This window comes from Spinacia oleracea, chromosome 3 (genome assembly GCF_020520425.1).
Source record: "Spinacia oleracea cultivar Varoflay chromosome 3, BTI_SOV_V1, whole genome shotgun sequence".
Taxonomy (NCBI): Eukaryota; Viridiplantae; Streptophyta; class Magnoliopsida; order Caryophyllales; family Amaranthaceae; genus Spinacia; species Spinacia oleracea.
In genome coordinates this window covers 100,547,512-100,570,035 of record NC_079489.1, presented here as the reverse complement: position 1 = coordinate 100,570,035, position 22,524 = coordinate 100,547,512, and the positions used below count along the sequence as shown (strand labels likewise).

General features: G+C 38.6%; 1 protein-coding gene and 1 long non-coding RNA gene across 2 annotated transcripts; both read left to right on the top strand.

Moving 5' to 3' along the window:
- Window positions 1-7,200: 7,200 nt before the first annotated feature.
- LOC130469918 (uncharacterized) lies at window positions 7,201-13,276 on the top strand. Its single transcript, XM_056839446.1, has 2 exons — window positions 7,201-8,998; window positions 12,423-13,276. Exons 1-2 carry the CDS (start codon window positions 7,201-7,203, stop codon window positions 13,274-13,276), a joined length of 2,652 nt encoding a protein of 883 aa, XP_056695424.1.
- Window positions 13,277-20,154: 6,878 nt separating this feature from the next.
- Window positions 20,155-22,161, top strand: LOC130469209 (uncharacterized). Its single transcript, XR_008929611.1, has 2 exons — window positions 20,155-20,725; window positions 20,858-22,161. It is a non-coding gene; the product is annotated as an uncharacterized lncRNA (long non-coding RNA).
- The last annotated feature ends 363 nt before the right edge of the window (window positions 22,162-22,524 follow it).

The window sequence follows — 22,524 nt, the reverse complement described above, 5'->3', positions numbered from 1 at the left end:
ATAAATATTATCCAAGTCGTAGATGTTGCCGGAAACGGAAACATGGTACGTATCGGAAAATATTATCGGAAATGGAAATATTGCCAGAATCGAAAATATTGCCGGAAACGGAAATATTGTCAGAATCGGAAATATTATCGGAATCGGAAAATAATTCCGGAAACGGAAATATTAAATATTTGTTCGAAACGGAAATTGATTCCGGAATCGGAAATATTAAATATTGTTCGTATCGGAAATGAATTCCGGAACCGGGAATTTAATCGGAAGCGTATCGTACGAATTAGCATCGGACGAGGCATGCCGGACGAAGGCCCAGCACGAAGTCGGGCCATCGCCCAGCAAGCCAAACGCGCGCCCAGCCAAGGCAGCGCCCAGGCCCACCGCAAGGCAGGCCCAGCGCGCGCCAAGGCCATGGCCTCGCTGCGTGGGCTGCTGCTCGCACGCACGCGCATGGGCGGCCCATCGTGGCTGCCGTGTGTGTGTGAGTTTGTGTTCATGCACGATTCCTAAAACTATTAGAATTAGTATATGATTAAATTCCTATTCCTAAAAGGATAAATTAATTAATTAGAGTTCTTGTAGGATTCTAAGTTTAATTAATTCGTATCCTACTAGGATTCCAATTCCCTTTCCATAACTCTATAAATACGTGCCTAGGGTCACATATTTTCAGAGATTAATTCAAGTATTCAAAGTGAGTTTTGAGAGAAAAATTCAGCCATAATTCTTACCTAAGAGTGCCGAAAATTCTAGTACCTTAAGGGCGATTCTAGTTGGTCAATCTTAAGGCGGATCCGGACGTGCTGTGGACTATCTACGGAGGGACGACACTTGGAGTCCTAAAGACTTGTTCTTGTTCGGTTCGGGCGCAGCTAGGGAAGGCACGCAACAAAGAGTATGCATCTAAATTATGCTATATGATTATGTGTAAATAATATGTATTCCTGGCTTAATGGTTGTTTCCGCATGATTTATGAATTGTCATATGTATCATAACCTAACATAGGAGAAGTAGTAGTAGGAAGAATTTGGTTTGAAAACCCTGTAGAGGAGTCAACGACAAGTCGGTCCTCTAAGGACATGGAAGCAAGAATCGCCTCACGCCCTCTATCTCGTATTTCCTGAAGGAAAGAAGTAGGATTCTCAGAGAAGAATTGGATCAACTCTCGCACATTGGAGGATGAAGAAGCTTCATATGGAATATTAAGATCCATATGATTCTTTAAGGGAGAATAGCTTTAGAAGAAAGGAATATGGTTATTCGTAGCTTGAAGAAAATTCAAATCGAGTCTAAGTTTTTATAGACCAACAACCATGAGGGTTCCACCTATGGCGTGTCACAAAACTCGAGACGCATAGGGTCATAAAGAATCTGAAACTTGCGACATACACAATCCTTCAAACTTCCCAAAGAAGCCTAAATACCCGTAAAATCTTAAGGATGCAATAAAAGTTTTTTTTTATAAGTCACTTCAATAAGACACAAAGTTCCAAATCTCTCGAAATCTGTTCAAAAATTGGCGTTCATCTCCTTAAGAATAAAAATAAAATCAATATCATTATGTATATCCGATGATTATTTTTTTTTTTTTTTTTTTATCTATTTTTACTTTCCAGTTTAAACATCATATTCAAGTGAGTACTTACAATGACTATTTTTGTATTTTTTTTTTGTCAGAAGTTGCACCTGGACCCGTGCTGGATCTAGGCTCATTCGTCGCACCTCATTCCATAGCAAGAGATCTCTATCTGCAGAATTTTCTCCTTGCCCTACATCGGCAATATTCTCATCCCCTAGTTGTAGCAATATGGCTCAGACCCCCGACAATGATCAACAGAATTCAAGCCTCCATCCGGATCCTTTATCTGAACTTAAAGGGATGATGCCGTCCATAATAGATCGCCAAAACACCGTTGAGCAGACTGTGGTTAATTTCATAAGACAGAACGTGCAAGCTCACCCACCAGCTCCTGACTCAGAGGTCGCATCACCATTTCATCTTGAGCAAGGTAATCATGACAATGAACTCCCGACCAAACTCGAAAAGGAGATTTCTAAGTTGAAAGAAGTATTGAAAGGCATGACCCAAGCTGAGCCGTGGATGGATATCCATGGATTGACTCTTTTTCCCAAGGCGCGCCTTCCCATTGGGTTCAAAATGCCTGTCCTCGCGCGGTTCGATGGAACAGGAAGTCCCACAAATTTCTTGAAACTTTATGTTGGTGCTATGAGTCCATGGGGAGTGGAAGAGCCATTGATGGCTCAATTATTTCAGCAATATTTGGATGGAGCTGCCTCGCATTGGTTTCTGAACTTAGAGAACTCGAAGAAATCAACCTGGGCTGATATTGTGAGAGAATTTTCGAACCAGTATAAGTACAATGAGGAGATTGATGTCACAAGAAGGGATTTGGAGACCACGGCTCAAAATGCAAATGAGACATTCTCATCTTTCATCACAAGGTGGAGAAATAAAGTGGCAAAAATGATAAATAGGCTGAATGAAGAGGAGCAGTTGCAAATGATTGTCAAGAACCTCCTCCCGGTATACCAGAAACAAATGGCTTATCAATATTTCCCATCGTTCAAGGCCTTGATTTCAACCGGATCTTTGATTGAAGATGCCATAAAAAAGGGAGATATTAAAAGAGAATAGTTTAACAGTAATACTTCGTACAACCCAAGATATGGAGGCAATAAGAAGGTTGTTAACAACGATGCATCTCCTTCAAAACCAACGAATATGATCTATAACATCGGTACAACATCTGCGTTTCAACTTCGACCTCAACGGAATTTCACCCCTTTGAACATGAGTTACGCCCAAGCCTTCTCAAAGCTTAAAAAGGCCAACCTCGTCCAACCCTTGAACCCGAGGGGACCACCAAGGAATCCACCCCCTAACTATAACCCAAACAAGCACTGTGAATATCACCAGGGGCAGGGACATGACATTGAAAGTTGTGCGGCTTTCAAGCATCGTGTACAGGACTTGATAGATGAGGGAAAGCTTTCTGTTGGAGCCTCATCCAATAAAGTCAAAAATTCTCAACCAAACATCACAGATAATCCCCTCCCAAATCACAAGTCATCTGTTTCCATAAACATGATTTCCACCACTATCGACGATTTCGACCCAACCACGCTGATCACTAGAGATAGTCCCCGTGTGTATGAGACACTTTTGTCAGAAAATTATAAATGTATAATGTATGATTTCTCGACCAAGGAAAAGGTTAAAATAACACCTTGCAAAGACCTCAGCTTCACCCTCACCAAAGATCCCTTTAGTGACATGTGTGGAACGCTGGGGTATGATGGAGCATTTTTCATTCTAGACTGTGATGAAGATGAAGATAAAGATTCCACTTCTGCTATGACTATTGTTGAAAATAATAACGTGGTCCATCCCACCACAACGAATGACTACGGGCGTCCTATATGCCTTGATGATCTCAGCGATGATGAGGTAGTAGAAGTAAGTCATTTGACCCGAGCAGGACGTCACTTGAATAAGGATAAGGGAAAAGAGTTAATGACCGAGGAAGACGGTGCAGTGGATGATGCTATCAAGCGCATGAAAGAGGTCAACGCAAATATTTCTATATGGAATTTACTCTGGCATTCGGGACCCCACAGAACCGCCGTGATTAAACACCTAGAGGAAGCTTCGATCAATCCTTCCATTACCCCAGATCAAATTGTAGGACTCATCCATGGTGTGGACCGCACTCTTATGTTCACAGATGATGATCTGCCCGAGAATCCTAATCATAACAACTCTTTGCATATTACGGTAAGATGTAATGGATTGAATATACAGAAAGTATTGGTCGACAATGGGTCTGCTATCAATGTGTGCCCTTATCGACTCCTAGCTAAACTCGGGCACTCTAAAACCGATTTATCACTGTCAAGCCAGATAGTCCGTGCGTACGACAATGCAAAACGAGAAGTGTTGGGTTGCATAGATTTATTCATTGAGTGTGGTCCTGTGGTCAGGGAAGTGAACTTCACGGTTATTGACATTCAAGCATGTTTCAATCTGCTGTTAGGACGACCTTGGTTACATGACAATAAGGCGGTGGCTTCAACGTTACATCAAAAGGTGAAATTACTTACAGATCATGGAGTAGTCACTATCCAGGGCGATTTGGCAGATGCGAATGTTTTCTCTGTCGAAAAATCCATGCTCCAGCTAGATGAGGAAGAAGGGACTCGTTTGGATGAATTCAATATATATTGTATTCGCACCGACTCTGATCATGGGAGGATAGATATCTCTGGCGATGAGAATATGCACAACGAATCAGAAGACCCAGATGAAGACCTAGGAGAAGATGAGGAAGGACCAACACATAATGAAACGGATGAAGATGAATTAAGAACTCCAGATGTTGGGATAAACAACGAGCAACCAGAACAACCAGGTGAATCTTGGAATAGTAGCAATTCTCACGAAGATAGCATTGAAGGCTGTCATGACGGATCAAAAGATGACGACTATGATCTAGATCTCAATGTTACGAGTTCCTGTTTTAAGATCCGCACAAAAGCATTAGTCTCCTTCCCAGAGTACAGGTATGATGCCCGGTATCAAGAACTTCCGGTATTGGAAAAAACAGATGGAACTGATGATCCAGTAATACATTTATACAAGTTTGCCAATGTTTTAATTCCTTTGGGCATTCCGGAAGAACATCTCCCTAAGTTGTTTGATCGTAGTTTAAAAGGACCAGCGTTGTCATGGTACTGCACTCTGAACCCACTTATTAGACAAGAATGGGAAAAGGTGGCACAAGCTTTCGTTGATTGGTCTCGCGAGTTCAGGCAGACAGATACCGAGAAACACGCGTTGATTGCAACGAGACAGACAAATAATGAGACGTTTTCTCATTTCTGCTCTAGATGTTCCCAGAAAAGATCTAAGCTCCGACACTCCATTACCGATATAGAGTTCATGCTGATAATCTTAAGGAACCTTAATGATTACTATTATCGTCGCATGGTCACGATAAGATATGGTGATCTCAGTCATATGGAACAACACGGCTTTGATATTGACAGTTACAAGCTACTTGACGAAAGACCAAAGGTGAAACCGTATACCGAGTCGTCAAGCAAAAGAGTGTTTGCTCAAATTGACGAACCTTTAAGTGTGGTGTATTGCCGGTTACGCAAACAAGGAGTTCTCCGAATAAAAGGATATGTACATGCCTTACCTCCACTTGAAACGAATATGGAGAAATATTGTGATTATTGCAATCAATATGGACACATAACTGACTTATGTTATGATCTCCGGTGTGAAATTCAAGACCTCATTGATCGCGGCATTATTGATTCTGTTCATGCAAGACCCAGACAAAGGGAGATTAACTCTCAACTTACAAGACCTAGACGAAGAGAAACCCACTTCCAACCTCTTTCATCACGACGTTGGTCGTCTCCGTCAGAAATTTTTCGAGGACTCCTTGACAAGGGAATTATCAAACCACTTCCTCGTCGCCCAGGAGCTAACCCCATTGGACCTGATCTCCATAAATATTGCCACTATCATCAACTCCATGGGCATGACACTGACAAATGCCACGCTCTTCGTCTGCGCATTAACCGGATTACTAAAATATCACACCTGAGTCATAAAGAATCAGTATCCATAAATGTTTTGTCAATTTGTTCAAATGAAGACGATCCCATTGAGCTTGTGACACGTGAACCAATCAGTGAAAAGATGGGACGACTAACTTTGGCAGAATCAAGGGATCCTCCACCCCGATATTGCAGATCGATCAACCAGTGTAAGCCCATTTGGATGGATGACGAGAACTTAGCCGTGAATAGTAACAATGAGGAAACGCCCGCGACTATTGTGACCTCCATCCAATCGATTATGGAACCACATATCTTCCTGAATAGAATTGACAAAGACACTAAGAAGGCATTTGCTCAGGTCTGCAAGACATGGGCGAAATGGTTATACGCTCTTGAATTTGATGGATATAAAGAGAAGGCCAGCAAAGGTTCATCTAAGGTCTAAGACACTAGGGAAAGCAAGGAAGGAATATTGTCATGCGTTTCCTGTCTGAAAGAAGCTAAGGCGTTGTAATGAAACAAAAACAAAACAAAAAAAAACCAAAAAAACAAAAGAAAGTCAAGAAAAAAAAATACAAAAGCCAAAATACACAAAAATCGTTATCCCCCATTTGAGAACTACGTGCAGCTTGATCCCCTAAAATCCCTCATTTCAAACACCCTTCATATTTCTTTTTTTCTTCCTTTGACACTTCCCACCTATATTGTTGGGGGTACGTAGGCAACTCAAATTATGAGTTCAGCTGCTTAAATAAACCAAAACAATACTTTTATTTAGTACAGAACTACGACGGGTCTGATTCTCTGCTTATCACATGCACAAATACTCATAAGACTTTATTCAAAATGACTACACACGTGGAGATACGTAGGCAACCTTCGGGTGCGACCCTAAACAACTAACAATTTTTTCTTTCAACAGGAAAAGAGCCCCTACCAAAGCTCTCAAGATACGGGAGAACTCTACTTGACTCACAAGGGCATGTTAGCACAAACAACATGAGTGCATAATCCTATCACGAAACACACGTTCAATACGGAAGAAATGTGTAAAAGGGATACAGGCCCTACTCTTTTATTTTATTTTATTTTCCTTATTATTGATGTTAGGAGTAAGAAGTAATCATTCGGATACCATAAGTGGAATGGAGATGAACGCCAAAAAACAGCAAAACGACGTGTTACTATCCAACAAATAAAAGAAACAACTGTGATCCTCTAACAATCACCTATCTAATCTAACAGAGTCAAATTCCAACAATCTTTCTGGTTCCGTAGAAGTATTTTTTTCTTTTCAAAAGTATGACGTTATTTTAAAAAAAGTCAAATTTTCAAATCAATAAGTCGTGTACTTTCGCTTCCTGCATTCACATTCTTTTATTATTATCTCTATTTTTCTTTTTCCTATCTTCTTTCTCTCATGATTTTGACCTTGGGTATCCTGTGTTTAGGTGAAAACCTTGAAGTGCATATCACCTTGAATTGAAGCCTCAATCCCCCGCTAAATGACATACCACCCTCTACACCCAAATATTTCAAGCCAAGACCCAAAAACAAATACCTTTCAACCCCTCACCAAAGGCCTTCAATTGATGATGAAGATGGGATATATCCCAGGCGAAGGTTTAGGTCGTGACGGCAAAGGCATGAAACATCCAATCCCCATTATGGAGAAGCAAAATCGCTATGGTTTGGGGTATGATCCAAGCAAGGACCTCCACGTCATTAAGAAACCATCCCTCACATTGAATGGGCAATTTGTATTACAACACGATACCGAGCCCTACTACGAATTTCCTGAACCATGGTATGACCCAGTTAAGAAGCAGAGACTTCCAGGACTAGAAATCTTCTTTGCTGAAGCTAGAGATGAGGAATTAATCAAAAAATGGTTATACAAGGAACCTAAGCCTAAAGAGAACATTGATTGGATCGAATATTTGAAGCAAGGAGTTTTGAGGCAATTATTTACGAACTTTGGAAATGAAGGAAATCTTGATCCAATGGCGCTTACTCTACCGGTTAATACAAGGATTGAGCGTGAAGGCAATGTCCACCTCAAGAACGAAGAAGCTTACATTCCACCCGTTTTAGGTGATCCAATCCCCAAGCATCTTTCAAATCCACACCTTACCCACTCCTCCGCCTCGGAAGGTTACGAAACCGATAGTTCATCGTCTAGCCAATCATCCCTTCATACCCAGTCTTATTATTCTGAAAATGAAGACCTTGAGGGTGTTAATAAACCTAAATATATTTGCATGCAAGAAGTTAATTTTGATCATAATGAATTATCTGATAATGAATCTTTCGATGAGCCTAAGTCATGCATGATGCCCATAGGAGAGTCAATAGTTGTAAATATTGGCACTGATAGTAGTGTAAAAGAAGTAAAAATAGGATCCTCACTTTCCCCTGAGGAACAAACTGCATTCATTGCATTGCTTAGGGAGAACGTAGATGTATTTGCATGGTCATATGCAGATATGCCAGGTGTTGACCGTAACATTGCCGAACATCGCATTCCTCTTTATCCCAACAGCAAGCCGAAGCAACAAAAGCTCCGAAGGATGAAACCGAAAGTTAGTCTAAAAGTCAAAGAAGAAATCCAGAAACAACTCGACGCCAATTTTATTAAACCAATCAAACACCCTGAATGGTTGGCTAACATAGTGGTAGTTACCAAAAAAGACGGAAGGGTCAGAGTATGTATCGACTTCAGGGATCTAAACGCTGCATCACCAAAAGATTACTTCCCTTTGCCTCACATTGACGTACTGGTGGATAGTACCGCGGGGCAAGCCATGTTCTCATTTATGGACGGATTCTCGGGCTATAATCAAATACTCATGGCAGAAGACGATATGCCAAAGACGTCATTCATCACCCCATGGGGAACATTTTGTTACCAAGCAATGCCGTTCGGTTTAAAAAACGCAGGGGCCACTTATCAACGAGCTGCAACAACAATTCTACATGACCTTATTCATGATACGGTTGAAGTATACGTGGATGATATGATTGTCAAAAGCCACGATGGAGGGGAGCACATAAGTGCATTAAAGTCATTTTTTGACAGGATTAGAAAATATAATTTGAGATTGAATCCTCAAAAATGCGTATTCGGAGTTACTTCTGGAAAGCTGTTGGGCTTTATTGTCAGCAAAGATGGGATCAAAGTCGATTCCGATAAAGTGAAAGCCATTCAAGAACTTCCTCCACCAAGAACGGAAAAAGAAATTCGGGGATTCCTAAGAAGAATTCAATACATTAGCAGGTTCATATCGCAACTGAGCACTCGATGCGAACCGATTTTCAAGCTGTTGAGGAAAAATGTTCCGAAAAAATGGAATGAAGAATGCCAAGCCTCATTTGACTCGATGAAGGAATATCTGTTAGGTTATGATACATATGACAATTCATAAATCATGCGGAAACAACCATTAAGCCAGGAATACATATTATTTACACATAATCATTTAGCATAGTTTAGATGCATACTCTTTGTTGCGTGCCTTCCCTAGCTGCGCCCGAACCGAACAAGAACAAGTCTTTAGGACTCCAAGTGTCGTCCCTCCGTAGATAGTCCACAGCACGTCCGGATCCGCCTTAAGATTGACCAACTAGAATCGCCCCTAAGGTACTATAAATTTTCGGCACTTTTGAGCAAGATGTATGACTGAATTTTTCTCTCAAAAACTCACTTTGAATACTTGAATAACTCGTTATAAATTGTGAACCCAGGCCACATATTTATAGGGGTATGGAAAGAGAATTGGAATCCTATTAGGATACGAATTAATTAAATTAGAATTATAATAAAACTCTTATTTAATTAATTTATCAAATAGAATTAGGAATTTAATCATTAAACGAATTCTGCACGTTTTAGGTTTCGTATGCGAACACAAACACTTACGCGAGTTAAACATTCAAAAACGATCGTAAACTGAAAATTTCAAATTAAACATTCAAAACGATCGTAATGCAAACACCCTATGCATCGCACGCCCATGGGCCACACGCACACAGCCATCGCTGGCCATGTGCGCGCAGCCCATGCGCTCGTCGCATAGCTGCTGCATCTTCCCATCGCAAGCCATCGCACAAGTTGGTGCTCGCTGCGCGCGCGCCAGCGCTCGATGCACGCGAGCCATCGCTCGCTGTGCGCGCTCGCCAGCGCTTGCTGCGCGCGCTCCAGCGCTCGATGCACGCGAGCCATCGCTCGCTGTGCGCGAGCCATCGCTCGCTGTGCGCGAGCAATTGCTCGCTGCGCGCGATCGACGCTGGGCGCAGCGCTCGTGGCACGCGAGCTTGCGCTCGCTGCGCGCGAGGCTGCGCGCGCTTGCGCGAGGCAGTGCGCGTTGTGGCGCAGCTCGCTTGCTGCCCACACGCGACTGCCGTGCCTTGCCTTCGCCCATGCCCATTCGTCCATAGCTCGTGGCCCACGACACAAGGCAGGGCTGCTGCCTTGTGCTCGTGCACCATGCCCTTGCTCATTGCATTCGTGCCGCACGGGCGACGAGCTCCCTTGCTCGTCGTCGCATGCCCGCACTATACAACACCCCTTAAGGGTAACACGAAGCGTCCATTGCTTTGTGCGTGCAAGTTATATGAACGAATCGCATAAAAATTTAAAATTTATATTTAAAATTAATGACAAATTAATAAATTAATATTAATTTCATAATTTTAGGGCGAAAAATCGAAAATTTATTATTCAATTGATTTCCGATTATCATGGATTCAAGCCTAGGTCATAAAAATTTAAAATTTATCATAAATTTACAATTTTTATGGTGGTTTTTAATCATAGGTTTCTAATTAAATTATAATTAATTATGAAAATCAAATTAATTCTAAATTATTCTAATTTTCAACTAATTAATCATAATTACAAATTAGATTGCATAATTAACAAGGCTAGGCATTCAAACTTGTTAAACATATACAGTAGGTCAATAAAAAATTCAAGATTTATCAACAAGAATTGCAAATATTTAATTTAACATCTTAAATTTACGAAATTTTGCATTCGAAAAACTAAAACCTTCGAAAAGTCATAGTTAGGCTTCGAATTTGAGAATTCTGGGTTCGGCAGAAAAATATTATTTTTGTCAAAATTTTAGAATGCCTTTTATATGCGGAATTGACACAAAAATCACTCGATTTGGATGAGTAACGAAGAAACTGCCGAAAAACTGCGTACGTATAATTAAATAAACGCAATTTGCAATTAATTAACAATTAAGAAAATTAATCACCCCTTTTAATTCTTGCAAATTTGTAATATTTAACCATGTTCATGCAATTTAGATTATGAAAATAATAAGAGGCTCGTGATACCACTGTTAGGTTATGATACATATGACAATTCATAAATCATGCGGAAACAACCATTAAGCCAGGAATACATATTATTTACACATAATCATTTAGCATAGTTTAGATGCATACTCTTTGTTGCGTGCCTTCCCTAGCTGCGCCCGAACCGAACAAGAACAAGTCTTTAGGACTCCAAGTGTCGTCCCTCCGTAGATAGTCCACAGCACGTCCGGATCCGCCTTAAGATTGACCAGCTAGAATCGCCCCTAAGGTACTATAAATTTTCGGCACTTTTGAGCAAGATGTGTGACTGAATTTTTCTCTCAAAAACTCACTTTGAATACTTGAATAACTCGTTATAAATTGTGAACCCAGGCCACATATTTATAGGGGTATGGAAAGAGAATTGGAATCCTATTAGGATACGAATTAATTAAATTAGAATTATAATAAAACTCTTATTTAATTAATTTATCAAATAGAATTAGGAATTTAATCATTAAACGAATTCTGCACGTTTTAGGTTTCGTATGCGAACACAAACACTTACGCGAGCATGACCCGCAAGCGTGGAGGCCATGCCCGCGCACAGCCCACACGGCCGCACGGCCCACGCGAGCTACAAGCCCACGCGAGCTGCAGCAATGCTCGCAGCCCACTGCTCGCAGCTGCGCGCGCTGCGCGCGCTGTGCGCGCTGCCACGGCCTGCTGGGCCTGGCCTTGCGCTGGGCCTGGCGTGGCCTTGGCTGTTCGTGTGGCGCGCTTGGCTTGCTGGGCGATGGCCTGGCTTCGTGCTGGGCCCTCGTCCGGCAGGCCTCGTCCGATGCTTATTCGTACGATGCGCTTCCGATTAAATTCCCGATTCCGGAATATATTTCCGATACGAACAATATTTAATATTTTCGATTCCGGAATTAATTTCCGTTTCGAACAAATATTTAATATTTCCGTTTCCGGAATTATTTTCCGATTCCGATAATATTTCCGATTCTGACAATATTTCCGTTTCCGGCAATATTTCCGATTCCGGCAATATTTCCATTTCCGATAATATTTCCCGATACGTACCATGTTTCTGTTTCCGGCAACATCTACGACTTGGATAATATTTATATTTCCGATACGATCCATATTTCCGTTTCCGGCAATATCATCGTTTCCGGAGTATTCATTTCTTGCCTGTGACGATCTCAGCTCCCACTGAAACCAAGATCCGTCGATTCCGAATATCCATAGATGGAGTATTTAATGCCATTAAATACTTGATCCGTTTACGTACTATTTGTGTGACCCTACGGGTTCAGTCAAGAGTAAGCTGTGGATTAATATAATTAATTCCACTTGAACTGAAGCGGCCTCTAGCTAGGCATTCAGCTCACTTGATCTCACTGAATTATTAACTTGTTAATTAATACTGAACCGCATTTATTAGACTTAACATAGAATGCATACTTGGACCAAGGGCATTATTTCCTTCAATATCTCTCTAACCCTCCAGTATTAATGCCACCCAAGCCGGGAGAGCCTTTGATTTTATATCTCACAGTCACAGAAACTGCCATGGGAGCGTTATTGGCTCAATACCAAGAAGGCACCAAAAGAGAAATTGCCATCTACTACCTCAGCAAAAAGTTTTTGGATTATGAAACCAGATACAATCCTTTAGAAAAAGCTTGCATCGCCCTCATATACGCCACTAAGAAGCTACGACATTATCTACAGGCTCATACAACTTTCCTTATCTCAAGACTAGATCCTATCAAGTACATCTTTGAGAAACCAATTCTCACTGAGAGATTCGCGAGATGGCATGCAATGCTTTCAGAATTTGATATTCAATGTGTAAACCAGAAATCTGTTAAAGGAAGGGCGATATCTGAAGCATTGGCTGATGGACCAATATCAGGAGATGAATTTGATGACGAGTTTCCAGATGAACATTTACTCAACATTGGGATATCTAGGTGGAAAATATACTTTGACGGAGCATCTAATAGAAGGGGCAATGGCGCGGGTGTTTTGCTCATTGATCCTTATGGAATTCATATCCCTTTTGCTGTGAAGTTGAGTTTTCCAACGACTAATAACACGGCAGAGTACGAAGCTTGCATTTATGGCGTTAAGGCAGCCTTAGCGGCAGGGGCGAAATACCTCACAGTATATGGAGATTCTAACCTCATTATCTCTCAAGCAATTGGAGTATGGAGAGTCCGAGATGAGAGATTACAAATGTATACCGAGTATCTCCAACAGTTCATTCCGTACTTTGAAGATATTGACTTCAAGCATCTTCCCCGGGAGCAAAACAGTTTCACGGATGCATTAGCAAACTTAGCGGTAAATTTAACATAGGAAAACAACGTAAAAATTCGAGCTGTGACTATTGAGGAAAGTGATTCACCGGTAGTCAACCTTGAACATATGATTGCTGCATTGACTTTGCAAGATGATAAAGATGCTTGATATGCTGATATTAAAAAATTTCTAATCACCGGTCGATATCCTGAAGAGAGTCATAAAAAAGACCAATTGGCTATCCGGCGATTGGCAGCTCACTTTGTAATACTAAAAGATAGATTGTACCGCAAGGGTTTTGATGGAACTCTACAATTGTGTGTTGACGAAAAAAAATACAAAAGATCATGGGAGAAATCCATGGTGGTGAATGCGGTCCGCACATGAATGGCAGGATGCTAGCTCGAAAAATCTTGCGAGCAGGTTATTATTGGACCACTTTAGAAAGCGACTGTGTCCATTTTGTGAGGACTTGCAAGAAATGTCAATTTTTCGCAAATCTCAATCACATGCCACCTACCTCCTTACATAATCTCACTTCTCCATGGCCGTTTTCTAGTTGGGGTATAGATATCATCGGACAAATTCACCAAAAAGCCTCGAACGGACACCAATACATTTTAGTTGCTGTTGACTATTTCTCGAAATGGATTGAAGCAGCGTCATATGCAAAGCTAGGGGCAAAGCAAGTCTCCAAATTTGTGATCAACAACATCATATGTCGCTACGGAGTGCCTTTTGAAATCATTTCTGACAACGGCTCTCACTTTGAAGGGCACTTAAAAGAAACTCTTGAGAAATATAAGGTTAGACATCATCAGTCGTCCCCTTATCGTCCTCAGACCAATGGAGCAGTTGAAGCCGCCAACAAAACCATTCGAACGATAATTGCAAAAATGACAGAAAAAACCCGGGAATGGCCTGACAAATTACCATATGCCCTTTGGGGGTATAGAATTTCTATTCGAACTCCAACAGGGACTACTCCGTATTCTCTAGTATATGGAATGGAACCTGTCCTTCCTGTGGAAATCGAAATTCAATCACTCCGGGTTATGAATGAAAGCGAGGTATCCGAAGATCAATGGTTCAAGGTTCTGTACGACGAGCTGGCCCTAGCAGACGAACGAAGGTTGGAGGCCCTAAACAACATCCAACTTTATCAACGACGTATCGCGCGAGCTTTCAATAAAAGAGTGCGAGATAGGGGCATTCGAGAAGGAGATTTGGTCTTGAAAGAGAATCGGGCTCCAATACATGATCCTCGTGGGAAATTTAAGCCTAACTGGTCAGGCCCATTTCTGGTCAAACACATCACCTCAGCAGGGGCAGTGAAACTGGTCGATCTTAACGGCGACGAATTTCTCCATTTTACCAACCTTGACCAGCTTAAGAAATATTACGTCTAGTATTTTGATGATCGTATGATCCATGATGTATCCTAGTATGAGTAAGATAGCTTTCAGATATATTAGTTAGAAAAGCAAGCCTCGTAATATCCTGAACTACGCTTTGACCTGATTCCCTTATCATGGGATACGTAGGCAATCCACATGGATTCGGTCAAAAATAAAGGTGAAATCCATTACATATTCACTTATCTTTTTTTTAGGCTGAAAAGGCACTGGCCCAGCCATTGGAGAGAAGGCCAATGCGTTAGTCAAGGGGCAATTAGCTCACCTGATGTATGCCACTTAACTCTCAAGATCCGTTAGGCCAAAAAAGAAGGGCATAAGAGGAGAGTAATAGAAAAGAAATGAGAGAAAAAGGCCTAAGCAATAAATGGATCATAAGAAAAGAATAGAGAGAAGCCCAAAAAAAAAAAAAAAAAAAAGAACGTGATGTATTGTATATGTACGTCAGTACGTACATATATACATATATATATATATACGTATATATGTATATTTCTAAATTTTACCATCACAAGATATTCAAAACTTACCATGTGTAAATCTTTATAAGTCCCTTGCATTACTAGAGTAATTTAGTGTCATCATTTGCGTGAATACTTTGTTTTGCATCCATGGTCATAAGTGCATGTTTGGCCTTATCATGTGAGGATTCAATCTCGGAAACTAACAAGTCACTATGGTCTTAATTAAATCGTGCAATGCAGATTTTTTTTTAGAACGAAAAACATTCTCAATGGCTTCATTTTATTTCATCGAATTCCCGCATTACATTGATTCTTTTTTTTTTTAAATTACCTTAAGCCTAATACTTAAACACACTACAAAGCTTGCTAGGGCAGTCCCTAAACAAGTATTACATCCATAGGAAATACAATTTCAAAATAAGAAAATAAATAAACAAACAACCATTAGGAAGCCATTTTTTCTTATCATCACTCCTCCTTCTTTATCTTCTTGATGACCCTACTTGAAGACTCAACCTCCGTTTTAGACCTCTTATACATTCCCACATCTCCACGACGCCACTTTTCATAGCAAGCATCAACGATTGGGTACCTTAAAACGGGAAGGAATGGAATTTTCTTTGTTCGCTCCCAAGCAATAAGCAATTGTAGTAGCGACTTATCATCAATCCAATGAGTTGTGCAGTCGTCAGTTGGAAGGTCCCTAATGAAGGTTTTCCGCTGCCCGATTTGCCTAAGACACCTCCATGGATAATAGACAGTGATCTTCTTGACACTCGGAAGAACTACACCCCTCTTATTGGCGGTACTATACACAATTTCCTTGATAACTAAATGTGGAGTCACCCATTCCTTTTCCCCTAAGAGCGCCAAACTCCACCTGTTATTATCCCTCACCTCACGATATAGATTGGAGCATCCTCTGGAAAGGATGATTTTAGGATGATAAGTAAGTGCTCTCAAAAGATTCACCAACTTAAACTTCTCCATTAGCCACAAATGAAGCACTAGCGGACTCCCTTTCATGAAAGAGAACGGTTTTTCCTTTTGTTGATCAAGGCTTAGGACTAATTCTCCCAATATTATTGGTCCTAGCCTACACCCATTAGACAATTGGGGCACATAACCAGCCACATTTTCGTCACATAGCCCAAGATCCTCTTTGAACAACAAAAGACCCATAAGAGCAATCATGCATGCTTTAACTCTAGCCGAGCCATAAGAAATAGCAAGTTCGAGATTAGTATCCTTGGCTCTAAAAGGTTCAAGAACACAATTAATAAGAATAGAATATCCATGATGGAAAGTCATACCATCATAGTGGGAAAGACCTAAAACCTCACGCAGATAACCAGTTAAGGAGCTACATTTTGTCGTGATAACTAACGGCTTGTCCGCCTTTTTGAAACATAGTAGACCCTCGATTTCCTCCACCATGGGAACCATCTCTTCACCATTAAAGTTAAAAACGTGTTTTTTCTCATCCCAACACCTGGTGGATGCATAAATAAGATCATAGCAAAGAGGGAGTATTAGAAGAGGAAGAAGGGAATCAAAGAATATCTTGGTATCGCCAGATTGCCCGTCAACAACCTCCTTTCCCATGGAATGCAAGAAATTCTTATAATCCACTTCATTCATATCACTTAGGTTATTGGGAAGTTTAGCATTCATGGCCATGATTACAAGATGTATTGAAAAGAGGGCAAGAAGAGAAGGAACTCTCAAAATGCACTCAAAGTGCTTGAATTACAAGGAGGTAAAAGATTTGATTTTCATGCTTAGCCAAGCCACGACTTATATACTAATGTTTATGTCTTCAAATCTTCTTAAATCAGAAATATTGACCCTCCCCATAAGCCATGACAATCTTACAAGAAAGCCATGCAACCAGTCAAGCTAAGCCACGTCAAATTCGTCTTTTTCCTAAAATTTTCTTTTATGATACCCAAAAATCCTTTCCCATTCTGATCCCATGTTGTAAAAGTATATTAATGATGAGGATATGTCTTCAATCCCATCTTTAATACACCATTAGAGCTTGCAAGTCCTAAACCGGGCCATACCAGGTCAAATCTGCATATTTTCGTCATCCTTTTTTCCAAACTGTTATTTGCATTGAGTTTACCTTTATTAATCATTTAATATACATTTATTAAATGAAATGAAACATTTTACAAACTTTATTTTCTAGAACAAACACAAAATTCACAAGCTGAAAACGCTATCTTAAGCCCGTTTTTGCCTGAAAGTCAAAATTTTCAAATTTTCGACCATTTAAAAAAAAAAACACACAATCATGTTTTCTTTTTATATGGATGTCATTTTGACTCTCAACGTAATCACTAACACATCCAGTCTCATGCAAGCGTCGGACCAAATATCTGACGTTTTGCCCAAATCAGCATGTCAGAAGGTGTTTCGCTCAAAACTTGGCCTTGTACAAGTCATTTAGTCATGGATTTCCTTAATTCCTTCAATCCATTCTGAATTTATCAAGTTAAAAACCCCTCGATTTTATATCCGAACATCAAAGTCGAGCTTTGACCAACTAAACAATTCTCGAGATTAAGCGAACTCAGCCAACTTTTCAGTTGCGACATTTCAAGCCAACTTTTCAGTTGCAATGTTTCGGGATGAATAACTCTATTCTTCTTGGACCTATCATTTGGTTTTTCAACCACACATAAGGAAATGATTAAGTAATTAATCAGTCCTTTACAAGCCGGTTTTTCAACCGCCATATTAAGTCTCACTAATTGAGATTTTCTAAGCCAGTTCTTTTCAACTGCATTGATCAAGTCTCATTAATTTAAACATTAATTGAGATCTCTCAAGCCGGTTTCTTTTTCAACCGCAACAAACCAATGATTGGATCTCATTGTTTTGATTAAAGCCAGTTTTCTTTCAACTGCAATTAGAGCCGACAATTGGCTCGCACCTATTCGGAGTCCATTCGAGCTGGTTCTTCAACCAGTATCAAGCACTTGTTACCTCAAAACTTTCCTTCTAGATCAAAATTTTGCGTCTTTTTATCAAACATTGATCATCGTTTGTTCCAAACTCGATCAATGAGGGGCATTCTGTAGACATCAAATTTTGATCCCCAATTTTGTATGATCCTCTGTCAAGGAAAATATTTTTTTAATATAATTTTTGCTCGAGTTTCTTTGTTCATTACCTTGGCGGTAATGGTAAGACGATTTAAGGAGTAACAACGGTAGTAATTAAAAGTCCGAAAATATTAACAATAAAACAAAGACGTTTTATTTAAATGCCCAAAATCCTTACAATGTGTACTTCTAATCTACCAAAATAGCAAAAAATCGAAGCACAAATCGAATCGTGCGCATTTCGTGCCGGAAACCTCCAAGCTTCACTTGTTCATAATTATGAAAACCACGAGCGCCACTAGTAGCACAAATAACGCCATGAGCAAGTTCAAATACAAAGTTAGCATCCGAAAATGCTCATCGAAAGGAGAAGGAGGTGGCTGATCTTGGTTGTTGGGAGCCATGGGTGCCGTGAAAATGGAAGATTTTGATGTTTTTGGATAAGGTGGAGATAAGAAATAAGTGGTAAGTGGTGAATTGGATAGGGGTAATCTCCTTTTATAAAGGAGTACTCCGTATTCCGTATTGTATAATATACTTTGATTCTACCGTATAATACGTCAACACGCTAACAATAACTTAATTCAAGTTTGTTATGTGTAACGACACGCAAAAATTATGTGTCTATCCCTTATCCAATATCACTACTTAAGGTGTTTTGTGTAAATGTCTAGGGTCGTACAAATTTATATGTTACTATGAGTGTGTACCCGAAAAAGATAAAAACTCCAATTCATAGGACCCCGAATAATAATGTACCATGACCGGGTTAAAAGTTTCGCCTTAACAAACTAACAAATTTAACATTACTTACTACTAACGTAACAATACCAACATACGAGACCGACTAATTACAACAAAACAATGCAAAAATGACTTAACAAAAAAGTAAACTATTAACTAATATAAAATTAGTTACTAATTTATTAACTACCTAATTTATTAACTATCTAAACTAACCAAATTAAGATAAACCAATAAACTAACTAATAAAACAAATAGCAAAAGAAAAAAAAAATTTAAACAAACCTAATCCTAATGCCCCTAAACCAAACCCACGTACCCCCCCCCACCCCCCCAATATTAAAAAAAAGGAAAAAGAGAAAACAAAAGCAAAAAGACAAAAAAATAAAGAAACCTAATGTGATTGATCCCCCAAAAAAGCACGTGAACCCAAGTAAAAAAAAATCCTAAACTAAGTAACAAACTCACATTCAAAAACCAAAGTGACATACTGACATCCCCAAATGAAGACAACAAGCATTTTATAACCAAAAATAAAGTTTTAATAAATTAAAACTTGATTGACACATCAATGCAATAACATGCATCAATGCATGCACAATGAAATAACTGCAATGCATCCGTCAAATCAGTTTTCTAACTGATAAATTTACTATTGCTTTCACCCCATCACTTCACCATGCAATAGTCACGAGTCATGAAACTCTCCCTTTATGATAAAACCAACTGATTGTAATGTCATTCAAACGATCCGATATCGAAACCCAATTCTTATTTATCAGTTTTGAATAAACTTAACTGATAAAAATTCCTCATATCCAATCACGAAACTGATATTTTTACGACCACTAGTTTCCCTACTACTAATATGGGATGTATTAGGCGCTTTTTTAAAAGAGTAGTATCCATATCGTAATATACACCATGAGAGTAAGACTTCTAAAAAGTGCTTCCCGTGAATATTGTCTCTTAAAAGTACCATTACTATTAAGAGGGGGGTATAATACGTTATTGTTCAAATAATGTGACGACAACCTTGTTAATACGCAGTATTACAACGAGCCCCCGGGTAAAGAGAATAATGTATAACCAATTTTTTATATGACGCCCTCTTCGTAATAATGGGCCTGCATTTCTAACGCCCGACTTTCTTTAAAAAAAAACGGACGATAATCTCTTTCCAAAATTATCATCTTATTTATGGTTTATTATGCCATGAATTTTTTCTCTAAGACGAGTACCTTGTTTAGCCCGTTGAGCTCCCAGACAGTATAACTTATCAGTTTGGCAAATAAAACAAAAGCAGTTATGGGTCAATCAAGTCATGATTACTCAAATTTGCTTATTTATTCACAAAATCCTCCTAATAATCTATTTTTATTTCGTATAACCTTCAACTATTGTTTATTTGCAACTTAGTCCCTTCCACCCCTATAAATACCATCATCTTTTCTCACTTAGGGGAGGCCCAACCCCCCATCATTCTACTCTCTCTCTAAAAAAAAAAAGCTCTCATTCACTCACTTTCTCTAAAAAAATCAGTAAAAAAGGAAAAAATATAGTTCATTCAAGTCAAAAAATAGTTTTAGTTAAAGTGAAATCAGAAAAATCAAAAAAAAAATAATTTTTTAGTTTAATAAATATCAATATTCAGAAAATCAAAAAAAGAAGTTATTTAATTTTCTTGGACAATTCACTTTGCAGTCACTTTTTTTAATTTCAATTGATCATTTGGATTAATCTCTCAAACATTGCTAGTCAGAGCCAAAGGTAATATTCTTGTTCCTTTTATTTTTGTGAATTCCAATTATTTTTTCATACATTACTAACTCTTTTCTTATGTGTGTTCTATAACCTGTTGGGCACTATACGTGCCGGTTACCTAATTTGGAAACCAACTAGAATTTGACCGACCACGGGCGAGATTCGAGAGTGAGTGTACGTGAAGTGTGTTTTTATTTATGTATGTTGATCACCAAAAAAAAAATATTTTTCTCAAAATGAAGTTAAAGTGAGAAGGTGCATAAGAAAATTCAAGAGAAAGATGGTGGAACTATAGTACTAGCCAATTTCTTCATTTTCCATTTTTTTGTCAATTTGGTTGATAATTATATAAAATATCGTCACTTTTCAAAATTCACAAAATAATTTTTTTACAGAAACTTGAAGTATTAATAAGATCACGACATTTGGAATTTTTCAAAAATAAGTTTTAGAAAAATCACAATAAATTCTAAACTTCAGACTAGAAAAACTGTCTTTTTCAGGTTCCGATTTCTTATTTGGTGAAATTCGACCAGGTTAAATTATTATTTTCGAAAATCTCAAAGAATATCATAGAAAGACAAAATACTAAGCTTTCTAAATTGACCTCTCTCACCTCCACACGATTTTTATTAAATTTTACAGGATATTTTCAAAAACAGAAATCTAGGAAGATAGTTTCTTGAAAATGACAGTTTCAAATAAATAAGTTTTATTTTATTAAAAATATTAAATAAACTTTAAAATCTGAGATTTTTATACACATGACTCTAAAATGTTTCTAAAGTCCATTTTAAAAATAAAAACGTGATTTTGTTTTCCAACAATTAATTTATTGTTTAATTTGACTTCAAGGCCTCAAAAAGGAGCAGCTTTAAAGAAAACTTATTTATAAATTATTTACTTTTTATTTTGAATCCATTTTTTAACATGTTAAATAAAAATCTTATATCTTTCCAAAAAAGTATTAAACGCTCAAATCCGAGTTCGGGAGGTCATGGTACCAAATTTAAAGTTCAACGAGATGTAATTTTCTCAACAGTTTTTTTTTAAAGGAAAATTGGTTTTCTCTTATAAAATTCGATTTCCCCAAAATAAAATTCTATTTTTCTTAAATAACAGATTATGTATTTTTAAATACTCCAAACCCTTTACCACTTCGTTATACTTACCTAAAATCAATTTAGGTTGAGTTAAGTAAAGTGGAAAATTCTAAATAAATCAAAATATAGGTTTTGTTTACTTAGATCCCTACTTTCCAAACATCCAAAGCGAAGAAATATGAAGACTAATCAAGGCAACATGGTTCAAGGCGAAGGGATCAAGACTTGAAGCTGCTCATTAGATAGGAATTATGATTATTGTAACATTTATTGTACTTATGGCAATTGTAAACTAAAGTTCCACCATCAAATTAATAAAACAATAAAGGAATTATCTTATGCACACTTCTTAATAATAAATTATTCGAGTGTTTTTTATATTAAATTGGTTAAATCACTTTGCATGCTTGATCCATATATCATTTCGCATTTGCATGAGATAAACCTAGTGACTCATGGTTTATGACCTTGAATTGAATAAACGGGTCAAATTGGAAATTTAGTCATATAGGATTGTGAAGTGATTCACCCACCTATAAAACCTATCATCATCAAGTCTTGTTACCTATAATGAATCACTCTCAATCTAGTATGACATGATTTCTATTATGAAACTATTATTCAATTTTAGGCCATATCAAGTGTCCCAACTTATCTGGTCAATTTTATAAACCCAAACATATTACCTCAAAACCCATTCAA

Coding starts and splice junctions, on each gene's coding strand:
- LOC130469918 (XM_056839446.1), top strand. CDS start 7,201: ATGGGATATATCCCAGGCGAAGGTTTAGGTCGTGACGGCAAAGGCATG. Junction 8,999..12,422: donor GATGAAGGAATATCTGTTAG/GTTATGATACAT, acceptor CTAACCCTCCAG/TATTAATGCCACCCAAGCCG.